The sequence below is a fragment of the Nomascus leucogenys genome, chromosome 7b (genome assembly GCF_006542625.1).
Source record: "Nomascus leucogenys isolate Asia chromosome 7b, Asia_NLE_v1, whole genome shotgun sequence".
Taxonomy (NCBI): Eukaryota; Metazoa; Chordata; class Mammalia; order Primates; family Hylobatidae; genus Nomascus; species Nomascus leucogenys.
In genome coordinates this window covers 4,017,639-4,034,324 of record NC_044387.1, presented here as the reverse complement: position 1 = coordinate 4,034,324, position 16,686 = coordinate 4,017,639, and the positions used below count along the sequence as shown (strand labels likewise).

Here is a 16,686-nt window from a genome sequence, read left to right as displayed (position 1 = left end):
AACCCCTGTGGCATACAGCCCCAGGCAGAAGCCAGGCCAGCAGAGGCCCCCAGCCACCAGGGCCTTTGTCCAGCAACAGAGCTGTGGGGGAGGACGTGCTACCAGCTCGGCCCTGCCAAGGAAGGTTGACATAGAGATGGAGGCACAGACAGGGCAGGGCCACATGGCGCCCCAACAGCTCAGGTGACGCTCCCTGACCCTGGCTATCCCCAGGTCCACATTTGGGGACAAGGACATGAGAAGCACTCTCACAGCAACCTCCTCCAGAGGTGAGCATAGTCCACATATGACCTTCCCTACAAGGCAGGCCGCAGCACCCGGCTGGTCAGATGAGTGTACACAAAGGCCCAGAGGGGGCAGTTACTTGTGCTGGGTCACACAGCTGCATGGGTGGGAGCTGGAGTTAAGCCTGCATCCACCTTAGTGTCCACACAGGGCTCGCAGGGACGGGTCCAGAGAATGAGTCCACCTTACCACCTTCCCTGGACAGGTGTCCCCTCCAAAATGACCCTATAGGAGAGGCCGCCCAGGGGGCAAGATTGCAGGGGCCTCAGCACCCCAGTCCAAACCCCCACAGCACTGCTGTCAGGACAGACGTTTCCTGAGCAAGATCCTGGCTGATGCCTCAGTTTCCCCAGCTCTAATCAATCCATCCCCCAAGGCAGGGATTTCTGTCTCTCTTGGCCAGGAGCATTCCCCAGCACTAACAGGCTGGTGTGAGTGGAACAGCTCATTTGGTACGGCTGTGAGCTACGCACCTGCACAAGGGCGAGGTTACTAATACTGGTCCCTGTTCCTCCTGTCTTCACTGCCTTCCTGAGACAGGAGGCACCCTCTGTTCACCCCTCCATGCCCCACGCCCCCTCCTCCTCTCCAGCTCCCATTGGGAACTGCTGCCTGTCAGCGCCCACGTCTGCCCTTGGGTTTCATGCATTGTTTGACTTTCTCACCTCCTGGTGACTTGCTCTGCACCTGGAATGCCTCCTGAGTCACACGGACAGGCAGCCCAGCCCCGCAGGAAAGGCCTCAGCGGGAGGGCCCAGAACCCCACCCCACAAGGAGGGAGGTGGGAAGGGGGAGGCCAGGGGAGCCCGGCACTGCAGAAGCCGCTTGTCCAGGGCTGGCCTTCTCTGGGTGGCTTCATTAGTGTCCCTGAAGCAAATTCCCAGATCTCCAGACACACCCATTTAAAAAAATAAGAAATGCATTCCAGCAGCGAAGAAAAACGATTCCCACTAAAATGATGAGTTCATGCCCTTTGTAGGGACATGGATGAAACTGGAAATCATCATTCTCAGTAAACCATCGCAAGGTCAAAAAACCAAACACCGCATGTTCTCACTCATAGGTGGGAATTGAACAATGAGAACACATGGACACAGGAAGGGGAACATCACACTCCGGGGACTGTTGTGGGGTGGGGGGAGTGGGGAGGGACAGCATTAGGAGATACACCTAATGTAAATGACGAGTTAATGGGTGCAGCAAACCAACATGGCACATGGATACATATGTAACAAACCTGCACATTGTGCACATGTACCCTAAAACTTAAAGTATAATAATAATAAAAAAAAAAGAACTTGGGTCATGGTTCAGCATATAGTAGACTGCAAGTATTTATTAAGTGCTTCTTCAATGTTAAATAAAAAGCTAAATAAAGTCTTTGCAGATTAAAAAAAAAAAAAAAAGAAAAGAAAAATGATTCCCACCGATCCACTGCTTTGCTGTTTCTTACGGGAATCACCTACAGGCTGAGGGCTGGAAACGCTGGCGAACCTGAAGGATGGGCGTGTTTGACCGTCTTCTGGTGCTTGCAGCAGCTCCAAGCCGAAGGCTCCAGCAGCACACGGGCCCAGCAGGCCCAAGCGACGCCAGCCTGGAATCACCCTCGGGGACACAGCCTTTCAGAAGAAGGGCTCCCTACAACCTCCCTCTCCACAACACTGACGATGGAGGAGAGACTAGGAAATAACCCACCCTGTAGTGGGCTACACGGTGGCCCCCAAAAGGATGTGTCCACATCGTATTTCCTAAAATCTGGGAATGTTACCTTACATAGCAAAAGAAGGAATTTTACTTATACGGCAAAAGTGCAATTAAAGATCTTGAGATGAGGCAATCCGATCAGCAGGGGGGCTCGATGCAATCAACATGAATTATCGTAAAATGAGCGCAGAGGGAGATGAGAAACAAGAGGAAGGGCTGGTGCAGGGGGAGGCAGAGCCTGGAGCCAGGCAGCCACAAGCCAAGGCCTGCAGCCACCAGGAGCCGGGGAGGCGGGGCTCCTCCGAGAGCCGCCAGGAAACGCGGCCGGCCCTGCCAGCACCTTGATTTCCACCTTCCAGCTGCAGAACTCAGGGACGGCATGTCTGTTGTTTTCAGCGCCCCGGTTTGTGATCACTTATCACAGCAGTCCTAGGAGAACGAGGCCCAGAACACACCGAGGAAACCAGCCAGAGTCAGCAGGAACCCTCTTCCGGGGTCAATCCCCCGAGGAAGCTGCACCCCAAAGACTCCCAGCATCTCCTGGAGCCTACACAGACCTGGAGCCACGGGAGAGAAAACACTCTTTGTTTGCCAGGGCTCTTGTGGCACCGGGAAGACAGCGGCATGAGGACCCGGTGTGCCAAACAAACACAGCGTCTCCTGGGCCCGAGTGGACTCGGGAAGTCCTGGTTGCCAAGACTGGTAGGGGAGGGGCAACCACAGGGCTCTGAATACCACCACTGGTCCCTGGCACCGGGGGTACACACAGCTGGCACTTAGGGGGCGGTCAGCCCTGCTGATCACCAGGACATGAGAGTCCCTATAGCCCCAGCACCACTCTGGGGTACAGAACCCCATCTCGACTCCCCCTGCAAGGCATTTCCAAACCCAGGGTCCTTCCAAGCCAAGGGGTAGGCCAGGGACTTGGCTCTCTTTAGAAGGACATTGGTGGCAGCTCAGGAGGCCTCCAGGACCCAAGATGAGGACAAGCCTGGTGGTGGGTCCTGCCTAGTGGGGACAGGGCCCAGCCAACACTCCCTGGTCCTGGAGTGTGGGGGATGCAGCCTTCACGCTGCCCTGGGGCCCAGCACATGCCAAGAAGACAGTGCCACTGTGGGGCAGGCGGGGCTCCCCTGTGCCCTCCAGGCCTCGGTAGTTGCTTTTCTCCAGGGGCCATGGGGGTGGGCACAGCCTGGGAACAGCCTTGTCCAGGGAGGGTAGGGTTGAGTGGGGACATTTGGGTGGGATGGGCCTGGGTCTCCCACCCAGGGGAGAGGGCACTGTGCAGCCTGGCGCCCCACTGAGCACTTGGCTCCTGATGGTAGGGAGAGGGCTGGCCCTGCCATGCCTTGGAGGGAGGCAGGTTGGGGGGCCTGGATGTGGGGCCAGGGTCTGGCCATGCTCCTGCTAGACACGGAAAGACAACCGAGGAAGGTGAGCCAGGCAGCTGTGCACAGCAGGGCTGGAAGGGACGTGCCCAGTGCGTTCGCTATCAGCATGCAGGGAAACCGTGCCAACTACGAACAACAGCGTGCCCGGGCTCAGCTGGAATGCTAGCGAAAACCTCACTCATCATGAAAAAAGGCTGCTCAGCACCCCAACGGTTCAAATTCCCCTGGCCACACCAGTGCAGGCCAGGACAGACAGTGCCCTAGGGACAGATCAAGGCCCAGAAAAATGAGCACGAATTCTTAATTCATCACTTGGAGTTGGGGGTAACAAACTGCCCTCAATAATACAAAGTCTACCCCCACTATGTCCAGCCAGCTTCATCTGATAAGTGTAACCCCACCACACCCAGCCCTGGCAAGCCAGAGGTGTGTGATCAACCTGGCCCCTGGCCCCCAGGAGCAGGACAGAGGCGGCTTTGTCTGTCCACACCAGAGAAAGGGCTTGAAAGTGGTGACCGGAAACCGGTGAGAGAGCAGAGAACACTCGCCCCCGAGGTCGTCTGGGTCACTATTCTCAGGGCAGAGGCTCAATTCGGACTCTCCAGCAGCTCCCGGCAGCCCTGGGTCCAGGTCGTGGCTGGTTATAAACGGCAGGGACTGCCAGACCCCCACCACAGCGCTGAAGGTGGGGCCTGCTCACTACGCATGCCTTCCACAAATATTTACCAGGCGTGAGTGGTCGTGATTGTTTAATTAGGGAGAGGAGACACCAAGAGCAGCCGGGGTTGTGGTTAGCAAAATAATGGACCCCAAAAGGTGTCCACATCTTCATCTCTGAAAGCCAGGGATGTGTGACCTCATGGCCTAAGGGTCTTTGCAGATGTGATTAAGGATCTTGAGACGGGGCAGTCATCCTGCATTACCGTATGGCCCCAAAGTCATCACAAGGCTCCTTGTAAGCGGTGGGAGGATGAGGGGCAGAAGGTGCTACAGTGGTGAAAGCAGGGGTCAGAGTGAGGTGAGGAAGGTGCCAAGGGCCAAGGACCAGGTGGCCTCCAGCAGCTGAGGAAGGCAGAGCAGCAGGCCCTCCCCAGGGCCTCCTGGAGCAGCCCCGCCCATGCCCCTGGACTGCAGGCCTCCTGCCCTCCAGAACAGTAAGAAGGAATCCGTGCTGCGTTAAGCCCCTCATGTGTGGAAACGTTACAGCGGCCACAGGAAACTCGTGCAGGGGTGAGCCAGTGTGCCCAGCCCTGCTGTCACCGAGCCCACACTCTCTCTGCAGAAGCGGCATCCCTCCAGTGCACGCACAGACGCCCACGACCTGCAGCCAGCCCGGCCAGGCAGCCTTGTCTCCCCTCAACGGCACAGACTCTGAAGTCACAGGGAGCAGCATGCGCTTTAAACCACAGCGAGGTTTCTATTGAGTGCAGCTCGTCTTCAGGCCACTTTTCTAATCGTGGGCCAGACATTTCTGGGCAGATGTTTGTTCCTCACTGACTCACATTCTACACCTAGTTCAGCTCGCCCACCTCCAAGCTGTCCGGGTGGGACACGGGAAAGCCTCTGCTCCTGTGCTTAGCGTTCAAGGTAAACACACCACAGGAATCTGCCTCCCACCCTGGAGTGGTCTGTGGCCCTCGCAGACACGCGACAGGCAGGCCAGTGAGAAGCGCCAACAGCCCTGGTTCCCAAACTCCTTAGCTCCCCAGCTAAGGAGCACCCACGGCTGAATTGTGTCCCCAGAAAGATATGCTCAGTTACTAACTCCCAGTACTCTTGAAAGTGACCTTGTTTGGAAATAGGGTCTTTGTAGAGGTAATCAATTTAGGATGAGATCATTAGGGTGGGTCCTAATCCAATGACCGGTGTCCTTACAATGAGAGGGAAACCTGGACAGAGACAGACGTGCACAGGAAGAACACAGTGTGAAGAGGGAGACTGCAGTGCGGAGAATGCAATGATGCATCCGTGAGTCAGACACCACCTGGGGCTACCAGAAACTGGAAGAGGCCAGGAGAGGTCCTCCTCTAAAGCCTTCGGAAAGAGCACAGTACTGCAGGGAGCTTGGTTTTGAACTTCTGGCCTCCAGAACAGTGAGACAAGAGAATTTTTCTTTTTTAGACAGAGTCTCGCTCTGTTGCCCAGGCTGGAGTGCCGTGGCACGATCTCAGCTCACTGTAACCTCCGCTTCCCAGGTTCAAGCAATTCTCCTGCCTCAGTCTCCCAAGTAGCTGGGATTACAGGTGTCTGCCACCACGCCTGGCTAATTTTTGTGTTTTTAGTAGAGACGGTGTTTCACCGTTGGTCAGGCTAGTCTCGAACTCCTGACCTCAGGTGATCCACCTGCCTCGGCCTCCCAAAGTGCTAGGATTACAGAGGCTCTAGTCTTGAACTCCTGACCTCAAGCGATCCATCTGCCTCATCCACCCAAAGTGCTGGGATTACAGGCGTGAACCACTGCACTTGGCTTGAGACAATAGATTTCTGTTGTCTTCAGCCACTCAGTTTGTGCCGATTGGTTACAGCAGCCCCAGGAAGCTCACGGAAGCCGGAGGAGGACTGCAGGGTGTGAGGACCGTGCAGGGCCCCAGTGCTGGTGGGCTGTGCCTGCACACCCCACACAGGACACTAATTCTGTTTATCAAAAGCCCCAGCTTTGGGGGAAGAAATTGAGTGGAGAACAGGAGATATCTGGCTACGTTTACCCACACCCCGATCCCCCGGCACGATTTTAACAGAAAACAGTTACCCAGAAATGAAATAATGCCCCAGCTTTACGTGGCAAATCTCAAAACCTAGACTCTGTAGAAAAAGCCAAATGCAAAAGACTTGAGAAGCACTAAGGAGAGAAAAACTTGAAGTAATCCTGAATTATCTGAAAAGCACGTTTTCCCAAGAAAGGATTCTGTTTCTGCTTTATTTGAGATTTTAATTATAGGTTATGTAATGATTTTCATTTTGAATGATAATTAACTCTCAAGTTTAAGGACTAACTGCGACTTTACTAGGAATACTTGGAAGTGAAGCTTTAATCCTGGAAGCCGCAGTGAGCACTGGCCCACGTGCAACCCTGCGCTAAGCAGACGTCACTCCGAAGGGTGATGGCACAGCTAGCCATGAATGAGGACCTCATCTGAAAGTGCAGAACTTGCAGCCTGGGATGGATGAGTGCGTCAGCAGATCACATGAAGACGGAAACCCCATGACTCTGATAAGGGAACCCAAAATAGGCCAGGCAAGGTGGCTCACGCCTGTAATCCCAGCACTTTCGGACGCCAAGGTGGGCAGATCACGAGATCAGGAGATCGAGACCATCCTGGCTAACATGGTGAAACCCCGTCTCTACTAAAAAAAATACAAAAAATTAGCCAGGCGTGGCGGTGGACGCCTGTAGTCCCAGCTACTCAGGAGGCTAAGCCAGGAGAATGGCGTGAACCCGGGAGGCGGAGCTTGCAGTGAGCCGAGATTGCACCACTGTACTGCACTCCAGCCTGGGCGACAGAGCAAGACTCTCTCAAAAAAGGGAGAGAGAAAGAGAACCCAAAATAAAACTCACAGCCGGAGTGATGTACACATTTTACAACAGAATCGTAGAAGGGCTAGAATTTATTAAGATTTTCCCATGAGCACACAGGTGATTATATTTTTACACCAAAAGTTTCTCTGTCCTTGAACCTACACAGATTGTCCTTGGCCCCAGGAGGCCCTCGCAGGGACAGTTGGGGACCCTGACCTTGGGGGGGAGGGGCCTCACACAGGACAACTGCTATTGTCCCAGCCTAGGGAGTTGGTACGAAGCTCAAAGCCAGCAGCACTGAAGCGCTCCCAAGGGCTACTCACCTACTCGGTTCCTGATTCCCAAACCAAGCTAAGGCCCCAGCTAGGGAGCACCCAACGCTCCCAGAAGTCCAGGTGCCGTGGGCATACAGGGCCCAGGGACGGCCCCTACTGGCAGGCTTTGAGCTCAATAGCCTGGTAAAAACTATTCTCAGCCAAGCGCGGTGGCTCATGCCTGTAATCCCATCACTTTGGGAGGCCAAGGCGGGCGGATCAGAAGGTCAGGAGTTCGAGAACAGCTTGGCCAACATGGGAAAACCCCGTCTCTACTAAAAACACAAAAATTAACCAAGCGTGGTGGTGCATGCCTGTAATCCCAGCTACTCGGGAGGCTGAGGCCGGAGAATTGCTTGAACTCAGGAGGCAGAGGTTGCAGTGAGCCAAGGTTGTGCCACTGCACTCCAGCCTGGGCAACAGAGCGAGGCTCATCTCGGGGGAAAAAAAAAAGATTATTCTCGCAGCCCCTGGGGTCCTAAAAGCAGGCGATCAAGAATAAACTCAACCCTAACAAGGAAGCCCCGGCCCACTGGCGCACACAGGAGGGGCACCCGGGTCTGCCTTTACCCAGACATGAGGTGAGTGAAAGTGACTTGTTGCCATCCCCCTCCAAGATATTCAGCCTTGCAGAAAAACCCGCCTTCCCTGTGATATCAGAGCTGCCACTCAGGAATGCGCCCCATGGGAAGACGAAGACGGTACTGTAATGATAAATCACCCGCTCACAGCGTGGAGAGAGATGAGGAAGGGAAGTGCTTCCCGGGAATGCCCAGAGGCCTGGAGCCCACGCTCCCACTCACAGCTGTGATGAGCACGAGGGCGGACCCACGTGGGAGCTTAGCCAGTGCTCACATGGGCAGGACAAAGTCAGACATACCTCGGCGTCCCCTAGGAAGGGGCAAAGGAGACAGGGAAGGGAAGTGTGCGTGCTTGGAGGGTCCCGTTCCTCCTAGCTCAGCACCAGAGGCAGCACAGGCAGCTCTGACCACAACACAGAATGAGTTTCAGGCCCCGAGGGCATTACCTCTGGCCTACGTGGAGGGGCGGGCCTTGTCTCATTTGCACATAGTGCCTGCTGCAGGCCCGCGAGCATGTTCTCTTGGGCAGAGGACGCTGCTGTCTGCATCTAGTGCAGAGGGAGGAAGGTGACAATGACAAGCAAACACCGCCGCGGGGGTGAGGGCTGCAGGGAGAACAGAGGAGCGGGGACAGGGACGGAACATTCAGGGAAGACCTGGGGGAAGGGGCGCTGGAGGGGCAAGCGCCACAGTGAGAGAGGCCAGTGTGTGTCCCGAAGGCCAGAGTGACCTGAGCCTGGGGAGTCGGGGGTGAGGTTAGACCTCTGAGTGCCACAGGCCCAGTGACTGCACTTTACACTGGAGCACCGGTCACCCAAGGAAGGCCTGAACACTGATGTGACAAATGCATGCTTCACCAGGCATTCTGGGCGCTCCGTGAAGAAGGGATCGTCAGGGCAGGACGAGGGTGGCAGGGAGGGCAGGAGAAGGCCCCACCAAGGTGGTAACATGAAAACAGGGCCAGGCAGCAGAGAGAAGAGCTGGGCTGGGGAGGCAGAGTCATTAGGTCATGGCAAGAGGCTGAACGTGGGGCCAAGGGGCATCCACCATGAGCCCATGGGCTGAAATGAGGGATGGGGAGAGGACGCAGGATCAGAGCAGGGAATATCTGGAATTGGTACTGGGGACACCCTCCAGGGGACCAGAGGGAAGAGGCTGGAGGCCCCGGGCATCTGACCCTCCCAGGAGCGGCTGTGAAACTCACCTCTCACGAGAGATCCCCCGAGTCGGATCCTGGCCCTGCCTGCCTGGTGCTGCCACCTGGGTGTTGACAGAACTGGGATGACAACTGTCCCACCTCCTGGGTTGTCACAGATACATGGGAAAGGCCGAGAGCAGAACCCAGGACTTCCGTTCTTGGTCACCAGTAGCGAGTACTGTTCCTAGTTTTTTTTTGAGACAGTCTCGCTCTGTTGCCCAGGCTGGAGTGCAGTGGCATGATCTCGGGTCACTGCAACTTCCACCTCCTGGGTTCAAGTGATTCTCCTGCTTCAGCCTCCCGAGTAGCTGGGATTACAGGCATGCGCCACCACGCCCGGTTAATTTTTTGTATTTTTAGTAGAGACAAGGTTTCACCGTGTTGGCCAAGATGGTCTCAATCTCCTGACCTCGTGATCCACGTGCCGCGGCCTCCCAATGTGAGCCACCGTGCGCAGCCTGTTCCCATTTTAGTAATGAGTGGTTGTAATTGTTTAATTAGGGAGAGGAGACACCAAGAGCAGCACCAGGATTCAAAACGGAGTCCTAAGGCCAGTTCTGATTTAAGGAGGTCAGGTTTCTTGTGGGGAAGGAACAGCGTCCTCCCAGCCCCTCAGGTGCGAGGTTAACAGCTGCAAAGCCCCTCCCGGGCCGCTGCATACCGCCCATCACACTGCCCCTTTCAACCAGCACAGAAGGAGCCTTTTACAAAATGCTGTTAAACAAGTGATGCAAGAGGAAGGATCTAAGCTGGTAAACCTGGCTGGCCGTTAACCCTCGAGTGTCTACAGCTGCAGCTCGGAAGCCAGAATGCCCGGGTTTGAATCCTGACCCTACCCTCCACAGGGCCAGCAGGGTCCTCGCTCTCAGCACTGAGGCCGGTTCTCTGCCGTGGCGGTCCTGTGCATTACAGATGTCAAGCAGCATTCCTGGCCTCATCCCACCAGCACCCCCAACCCCAGCTGTGACAACCAAAAATGTCTGATTTTGTCGAATGTCCCTGGGGGCAAAATCACCCCTAATGGAGAACCCCTGGGCTAGATGCTTTGATGTCTTGTACCTCAGTTTCTATAACCCCATTATAAAATGGGATCATAGAGCTGCCTCGAGAAGTCAATGCAAAAATACGTGTAGAATCATCTAGAGCAGTAACCGGCAGAGCAGAGCACTCATTAAACATTAGCTACAGTCCAGCCAGGCGTAGTGGCCCATGCCTGTAAACCCAACACTTTGGGAGGCCAAGGCAGGAGAACCACCTGAGGTCAGGAGTTTGAGACCAGCCTGGCCAACATAGCGAAACCCAGTCTCTACTAAAAATACAAAAAATCAGCCGGGCGTGGTGATGCATGCCTGTACTCCCAGCCACCCAGGAGGCTAAGGCAGGAGAATCACTTGAACCCAGGTGGCAGAGGTTGCAGTGAGCCAAGATCACACCACTGAACTCCAGCCTGGGTGACACAGACTGTCTCAACACAAACACACACACACACACACACCCATTAGCTACAGTCCCTGCCATCCTGGGGGACAGAAACATGGAAGTGTGTGAACCACACCCAGCATGGGGGTGGACCAACAAAAGCATAAGCAAGGCACCCAGGAAGCTTCAAGGGAGGAAACCTATGATCCATCCGAGGAGGTTGGGAAACTTCTAGAACCTTCTCAGAGCAGAGTACGCCGCTGAAACAGATTTTGAGGGAGGCCCATGATGGGCAGAGGGATGGGGAGGAGACGCGTTTCAGATGAAGGGATGGCAGGTGCAGAAGGGAGATGGAACAGGGCCCTGTGTCTGGACCCACAGGGGCCAGGTCGAAGCAGAACTACAATGTTTACAAAAAGACCAAGAGGCTGAGAACCCAGGAACATGGGCCTGTGTTTGCCTCTCACGGTTGTTTAGGATTCTCTACGGAGCGGAGAAACTGGGAGGGCGTCCCAGGCACATCTAAGATGCCGGAGCCTTGAGGCTTCCTGCCCTCGTCCCTTTCGGAGAATGGGATGGCTGCAGACCCCAACCAGTCCCAACACCGTGAGCGGGTGGCAGCCCTCCTTTCCCTGCAAAGATCAGGGGAATCCACAGACCCTGGGGCCTTGGACTTCTCTAAGGCCAAAATGGATTTCAGGGACATGGGAGAGCTGTATTTTCTCCAGCATCAAATTTGTTGAGTTTTCCTGAAATTAATTGCTACTTCCTTCATCCAGCTCCTGCTGTCTCCTGTCCCGCAACACAGGAAGCCAGGGGCTTTCAGCAGCCACTTGGGCCGATTCCAACCTTGCAACCGTGAGGCCCCCGAGCTCGGCTTACCAGGGAGCAAGTAATAAAACCCCTCTGACGACAGCCCCACTTTCATCGTGAATAAATGAGCTCAATTACCTCCACGCAGAAAAAGGAGCGCTTCAAAGGGAAAGAGGGAAAAGGGGAGGAAGAGGGACGGAGTAGAAATAATCAGTCTTAATTAGCCTTATCTCCGAGGGAAATACATATGATAATTTTGGTACCCAAAGAGATTCAAATTAGTCTCATGCCAATCATTACATGTTAGTGGGTCTTATTGGTGATGACAGACTTGGCCGTTCCCCAGTCATTAGTTTTCTAAAAATGACTCTCTTGATGAAAAGAAAACCTGAGAAGCTAAGAAGGTGGATTTCCCCCAATGGGTCAATCATCTTCAGAGGGGATCTGCTGGCCCAAGGGTCCCCAGGGGCCTTGGCCACCCCTGCCCAGTGCAGCCCCAAGCTTCCTGCAGCCTGGACTGACAGCCTGGGAGGCCGATGCCAGGTCTCAAAGCCACATTAGACGTTACCCTAGGGCTCCTGACTTGTCTGACAAAGCCAGAGGTGGGGGGTGCTTGCACGGTCCCCTCTACCCATGAAAGAGCCAACGGCACAGATAAACTTGGTCACCCCCCAGAACGGGCTGGGGGAGGTCTGGCTGTGTGCACTGGCCTGGTATACAGTAGGTACTCAGTATCTGCGGAGTAAAGATGGCGTCCTCACCAACTCTTGGGAGTGCAACAGGCCCCTTCCCAGGGACCCGAGGCCACGGCTTCTTCATCTGAAGCAGGAAAGTCGACGAAGCGCCCCCCAACCCAGGCACATGGCGGGCACTGGCTCGGGGAAGGGGCGCTGACCGTGCTGGCTGCTGCTACATCCAAGCTGGCCCTTCAGAGAGGCAGAGCAGCCCGCTCAAGGCCGTGAGGGGCAAAGCGGAGGAAGGGGACCTGGGGAAGCTGACACAGAACAGGAATCCACTGAAACTCAGAGCACGGGAGGGGGCCTGGTTCAGGCCTGCTCATACCTGGAGTCGTCTCCACCCCCAAACCCAACGCAGGTGTGGGCTGTGGGAGGCGGGGGTCTCCCGCCGCCTCTGCCTGCCTGCCTTGCCCACAGCCGAGCCCCAGTATAGCCAGGAATTTAGGATTAGCACTCAGTGAGAGACAGCAAGGGGAAGAGCCCCAGACCCAGACGGCACCAACAGCCAGCCACAGACTAGCAGGCGTGGGAACACCACGGGGCAGGTGACCACAGTGCCTTCCTTCCACCTGCCATATGACCAGAGGGCCACCAACCTGGGGTGCAGGAGGTCAGAGCTGGGAGCCCCGCTGCATCGGGCTGCCAACACCCACACTGGTGGTTTTCCCTCCACTTCTGATGCAGAGAACCTTGGAAGCCATCCTTCCTCTCTCTCTCTGCTCCCCTGCGTTCTTCCTGCCTGATAAATACCTGCTAATACCTCAAACCCTTGTTATAAGCTTGATAAACTTGTGCTATGTGCTGCTAACGAGCAGCTAACGATTGCTCAGGTGTTTATATTAAACAGATTAATCGAGGACACAGTCGATGGAAGAGTCTCAAAGTTATCTCCGGTATGAACCAAATCCTGCCTAATCCCAGAGAGCTTTCAAAAAAAAAAAAAAAAAAGACAGACTATTCACCACTGGGACCACTGTGAACTCATTTTTCAAATGAGCCGTCATTTTATGGAACAGATGATCAAAGACCAAAGCAAGATATGCGGCTGAGATGCAGAGAACGTGTGTTTCTGTACCGCTCTCGGGGTGGCTCTTTATTTTTAAAAACCACCGTTGGCTACATTTGGAGTAATTCATCTCGGTGATGAGTCAGGAGGTATCAAGGAAAGAGCATCTTCAGAGGTGGGAGGATGAGTCACGAAATTTCTACGGTGACAGGGAGGCATGAAAAAAACAAGATTTCAAGACCCAAATGAGTAATGGCTCAATGATTTCCACCTGGTTCCACTGTTTTACACTAACCAATTAAGCCTGCAATCTGGAATAAAGTACTTTAACCTGAGAGCCACTTAAAAGCAACTCATGTCACTTCATGCGTTTAGGTTTTCTTTTAAGTGGATCTCACCCTGTAACCTTGTCCTACTGTTCTCCTAAAGCAGGCAGTTAAGACGGGCAGGGAAGGTGAGTAAGCCGTGGGCTACGGTCAGGGAAGCCCCGAGCTGGCTAAGAAAGTGCCATTGCTGGCCAGGCACGGTGGCTCACGCCTGTAATCCCAGCACTTTGGGAGGCTGAGGCGGGTGGATCATTTGAAGTTAGGAGTTCAAGACCAGCCTGACCAACATGGTGAAACCCCATCTCTACTAAAAATACAAAAATTAGCCAGGCGTGGTGGCATGTGCCTGCAACCCCAGCTACCTGGGAGGCTAAGGCAGGGGAATCGCTTGAACCCAGGAGGTGGAGGTTGCAGTGAGCCAAGATTGCACCACTGCACTCAAGCCTGGACAAAAGAGTGAGATCATCTCAAAAAAGGTTAAAAAAAAAAAAAAAAAAAAAGTACCGTTACTGAGATCATCTCAAGGTTCGTGGAGCCCACACCTGGGCCCAGCGCCCATCCTCCAACTGTTTTCCCCGGAGGGAAGTACACAGAGGAAACCACCCGAGACCTCGGCCATGTGACCTGGAGACACCTGCACAAAGCCAGGGTGAGCCTGGCCACCCGCAGGCCCTGGGCACCTACCAGTGAAGTCCTCGAAGCACTCGCAGGTGTAGCCGCCCTCGCGGCTGCGGCAGCGGCCGTTGGCGCCGCACGGGTTGGAGTAGCAGAGGTCGATCTCCGTCTCGCAGTAGTCGCCGGTGAAGCCGGGCGGGCAGCGGCAGCGCAGGCCGTTGATGGGGTGGATGGGCCGGAAGAGCACGGTGGTGGAGCTGAGGAAGGGCGCGGAGCTGTCGAAGCGCAGCACGGACACGCACTTCATGTAGTTCTCGCAGGGCTCACGCAGGCAGATGTTGTCGTCGAAGGGCAGCACGCGCTGCGTGGAGATAGTGGTCAGCAGCGTCCGGTTCAGGTAGATCTGCTCCTGCAGGTCCTCCGATGGGAAGAACTGGCCACGGACGCCACCAGGCAGCAGCGCTGAGAAGGTCACGTTCAGGATGTTGGAGCTGACGTCGGTGTCGTTCTGGACGTTGAAGACGAAGACGTCGTCCTTGGTGGTGGACAGCACCGCGGCCACCCCCTCCACGAACAGGGTCAGCAGTGGGGACAGAAACTTCTCCTGGGACATGTTCTCCAGGCGGACAGTGATGCTGTTGGTCAGCATGTCATCCGTGATGATGGTGACACGCAGGGTGCAGAAGGCCGTGACGCTATGGATGCCATCTGCAGACACAAGGAAAGTCAGGGTCATTCAGCCACTGCGGGAGTCACGGGTCCTATAGGCCCCGTCCCAGGAGCAGCCTCAGGCATGCTTGGCAAAGGAGAAGAGAGCCTGGGCATCCCCACTCCCCATTCCCCACCCATGACCACCACCTTGACCCTCCCTCCTTCAGCACCCTGGCCCCCGCCCCCCATGACCACCACCTTGACCCTCCAACCCCTGCCCTGGCTTCCTAAAGCACAGCTCCAATCACATCTTTCTCTGGCTCTGAAGCCCTCAGAGGGCCCCAAAGCGCTCAGCAGGGCACCCTGACGACCACTGGGATTCAGCCCCTCACTGCCTGAAACTCCTCACACGCTTTGGTTCCAGCCACATGAGGACTTGAAGCCCCCTTTTACCTCCTCTGCACCTGCCCTGGCCTCCAGGGATCCCACCCTGCCCAACTTCCCAGCAGTTCTTCCTGTCCTTGCAGCTCAGCTCAAACTCTGCAGTGCCTAGCAAGCCCGCCCTGGTCCTGCCCAGGGGACATCCCCACCAACGTGCTGTGCTGAGGGTCCCACTTAGCTCGGCTGCACCCCATGCAACTCCACATGCCCAGCACACAGGAGGCGCTGAGGAGCACCACTCTACAAAGACACGCAGCGGCCTCTCAGCCAGCAGTAAACACATCATCAAGTGAGGTACTTAGGAGTCTGAGGCCAAGACGGTGGAGCGCCTTGGTTGCAAAGGCACGTGCATCATCGGTTCCAGGCCCAGAATCGGACGAGACGTTCAAGGGGTGGGCCATGGGTACCAGTGGCTCCCAGGGACGGAGCAGCGGCCCCTGCCCAGGGGCCGTCACCTGCCACCTCCAGGCCCGGGCTCAGATGTGGGGTGGGATTTGCAGAATAGCCTGCCAACTCCAGGTCCTCCAGGCCTGGCTCGGATTCTGTGTTCCAGGAGCCCCCACCCCATGAGGCCCCCTGCCTATGGCCCCCACAAGAGCTCCCACCCTGGTTTCCATGGAGCGTGGGGCCCCTGTCACCCCTCAGAGTCCTGGGCCTCAGTAACTGCCCCAGTCAGGAGGACAGGAGCCGGGCAGGGAGCCAGAGAGGGCCAAGCCCTCCTCCCTCTCATTCTGGGGACTGTGAGGAAGCGTCTGGGCCTTTGGAGGGTGATGAGGCCCAGAGGCCATCTTGTCACCCTGAGCCCGGCAACGTGCCCGACAAGGCACGGTGGCACGCGGGGATCCCAAGAGGAAACGGAACGAGAGCAACAGGTGGCTCCGCACCGGGCACTTTCCCAGCACCAGGAACCACCAGTCACATCTGGGAGGGACCTGGGGTCATGTAATTTGTCTAAACAACAAAGAAATGCAACCACTGCAGAAGCCACAGGTGCGTGCAGGTGCAGTGGACCCAAGATCCCAAGAGATTCTAACAGAACCAGCATCACCCCCAGTTCACAGGTGAGGAAAACGGAGGCAGAAGCCAAATTTCACACCCAGAAACGCGGGCCCGGCTGGGGGTGCCCAGCTCCCACCCCAGTAACGACACCCGGGTCATGCCCTGGGTGCTGTTGCTCTGCCAGGTGGCCCTCAGGACAGTGTGGCAAGTCAGGACTCAGAACATGAAATTAATATTTGTACAACCTCGGTGTGGGGAGGGCGCCCCTGGCTCTGACATAAACCCAGAGCCCTTCGAGGCTACAGAGTTCTGTCGGCAACTCCCACAGAGCACCTTGGAGCAGGAAGGAGCAGCCCAGAGGGCGGCCGCAGAGCCCAGAGGCAGAGGACCAGTGGCTTTAAGAAGGAGTGGGGAAAAACACAAATGAGGCCAAAAGGTCCAAGGCAAAAGACACGGTGGGAGACGGCCTCAGAGAGTGCGTTCCTTCCCTCCCCGACCCCAGCTGCTCCCACTCCGAAGGGGGCCTCCACTGCCCTGCCCTGGAGCAGGGTGGCCCTGAGACAGCTGGGTCCCACAGGATGTAGCAGGAAATACGTCCTCCAGTTGCTGGCCCAGGCCCCAAGAGAGCTGGAAGGTTCTGCCTCTTTCCTCCTGGTGCCCAGACCCCACACTAGAGAGGGCACGTCGGG

General features: G+C 55.9%; 1 protein-coding gene across 1 annotated transcript in view; it reads right to left on the bottom strand.

The window, feature by feature from the left end:
- The window catches only part of CELSR1 (cadherin EGF LAG seven-pass G-type receptor 1), a 178,484-nt gene that overhangs the window by 93,704 nt on the left and 68,094 nt on the right, over positions 1-16,686 (bottom strand). The window contains exon 2 of the mRNA XM_030815346.1: positions 13,976-14,614. Within this exon, the coding sequence (XP_030671206.1) occupies positions 13,976-14,614 (639 nt within the window). The remainder of the gene's footprint in view (positions 1-13,975; positions 14,615-16,686) is intronic.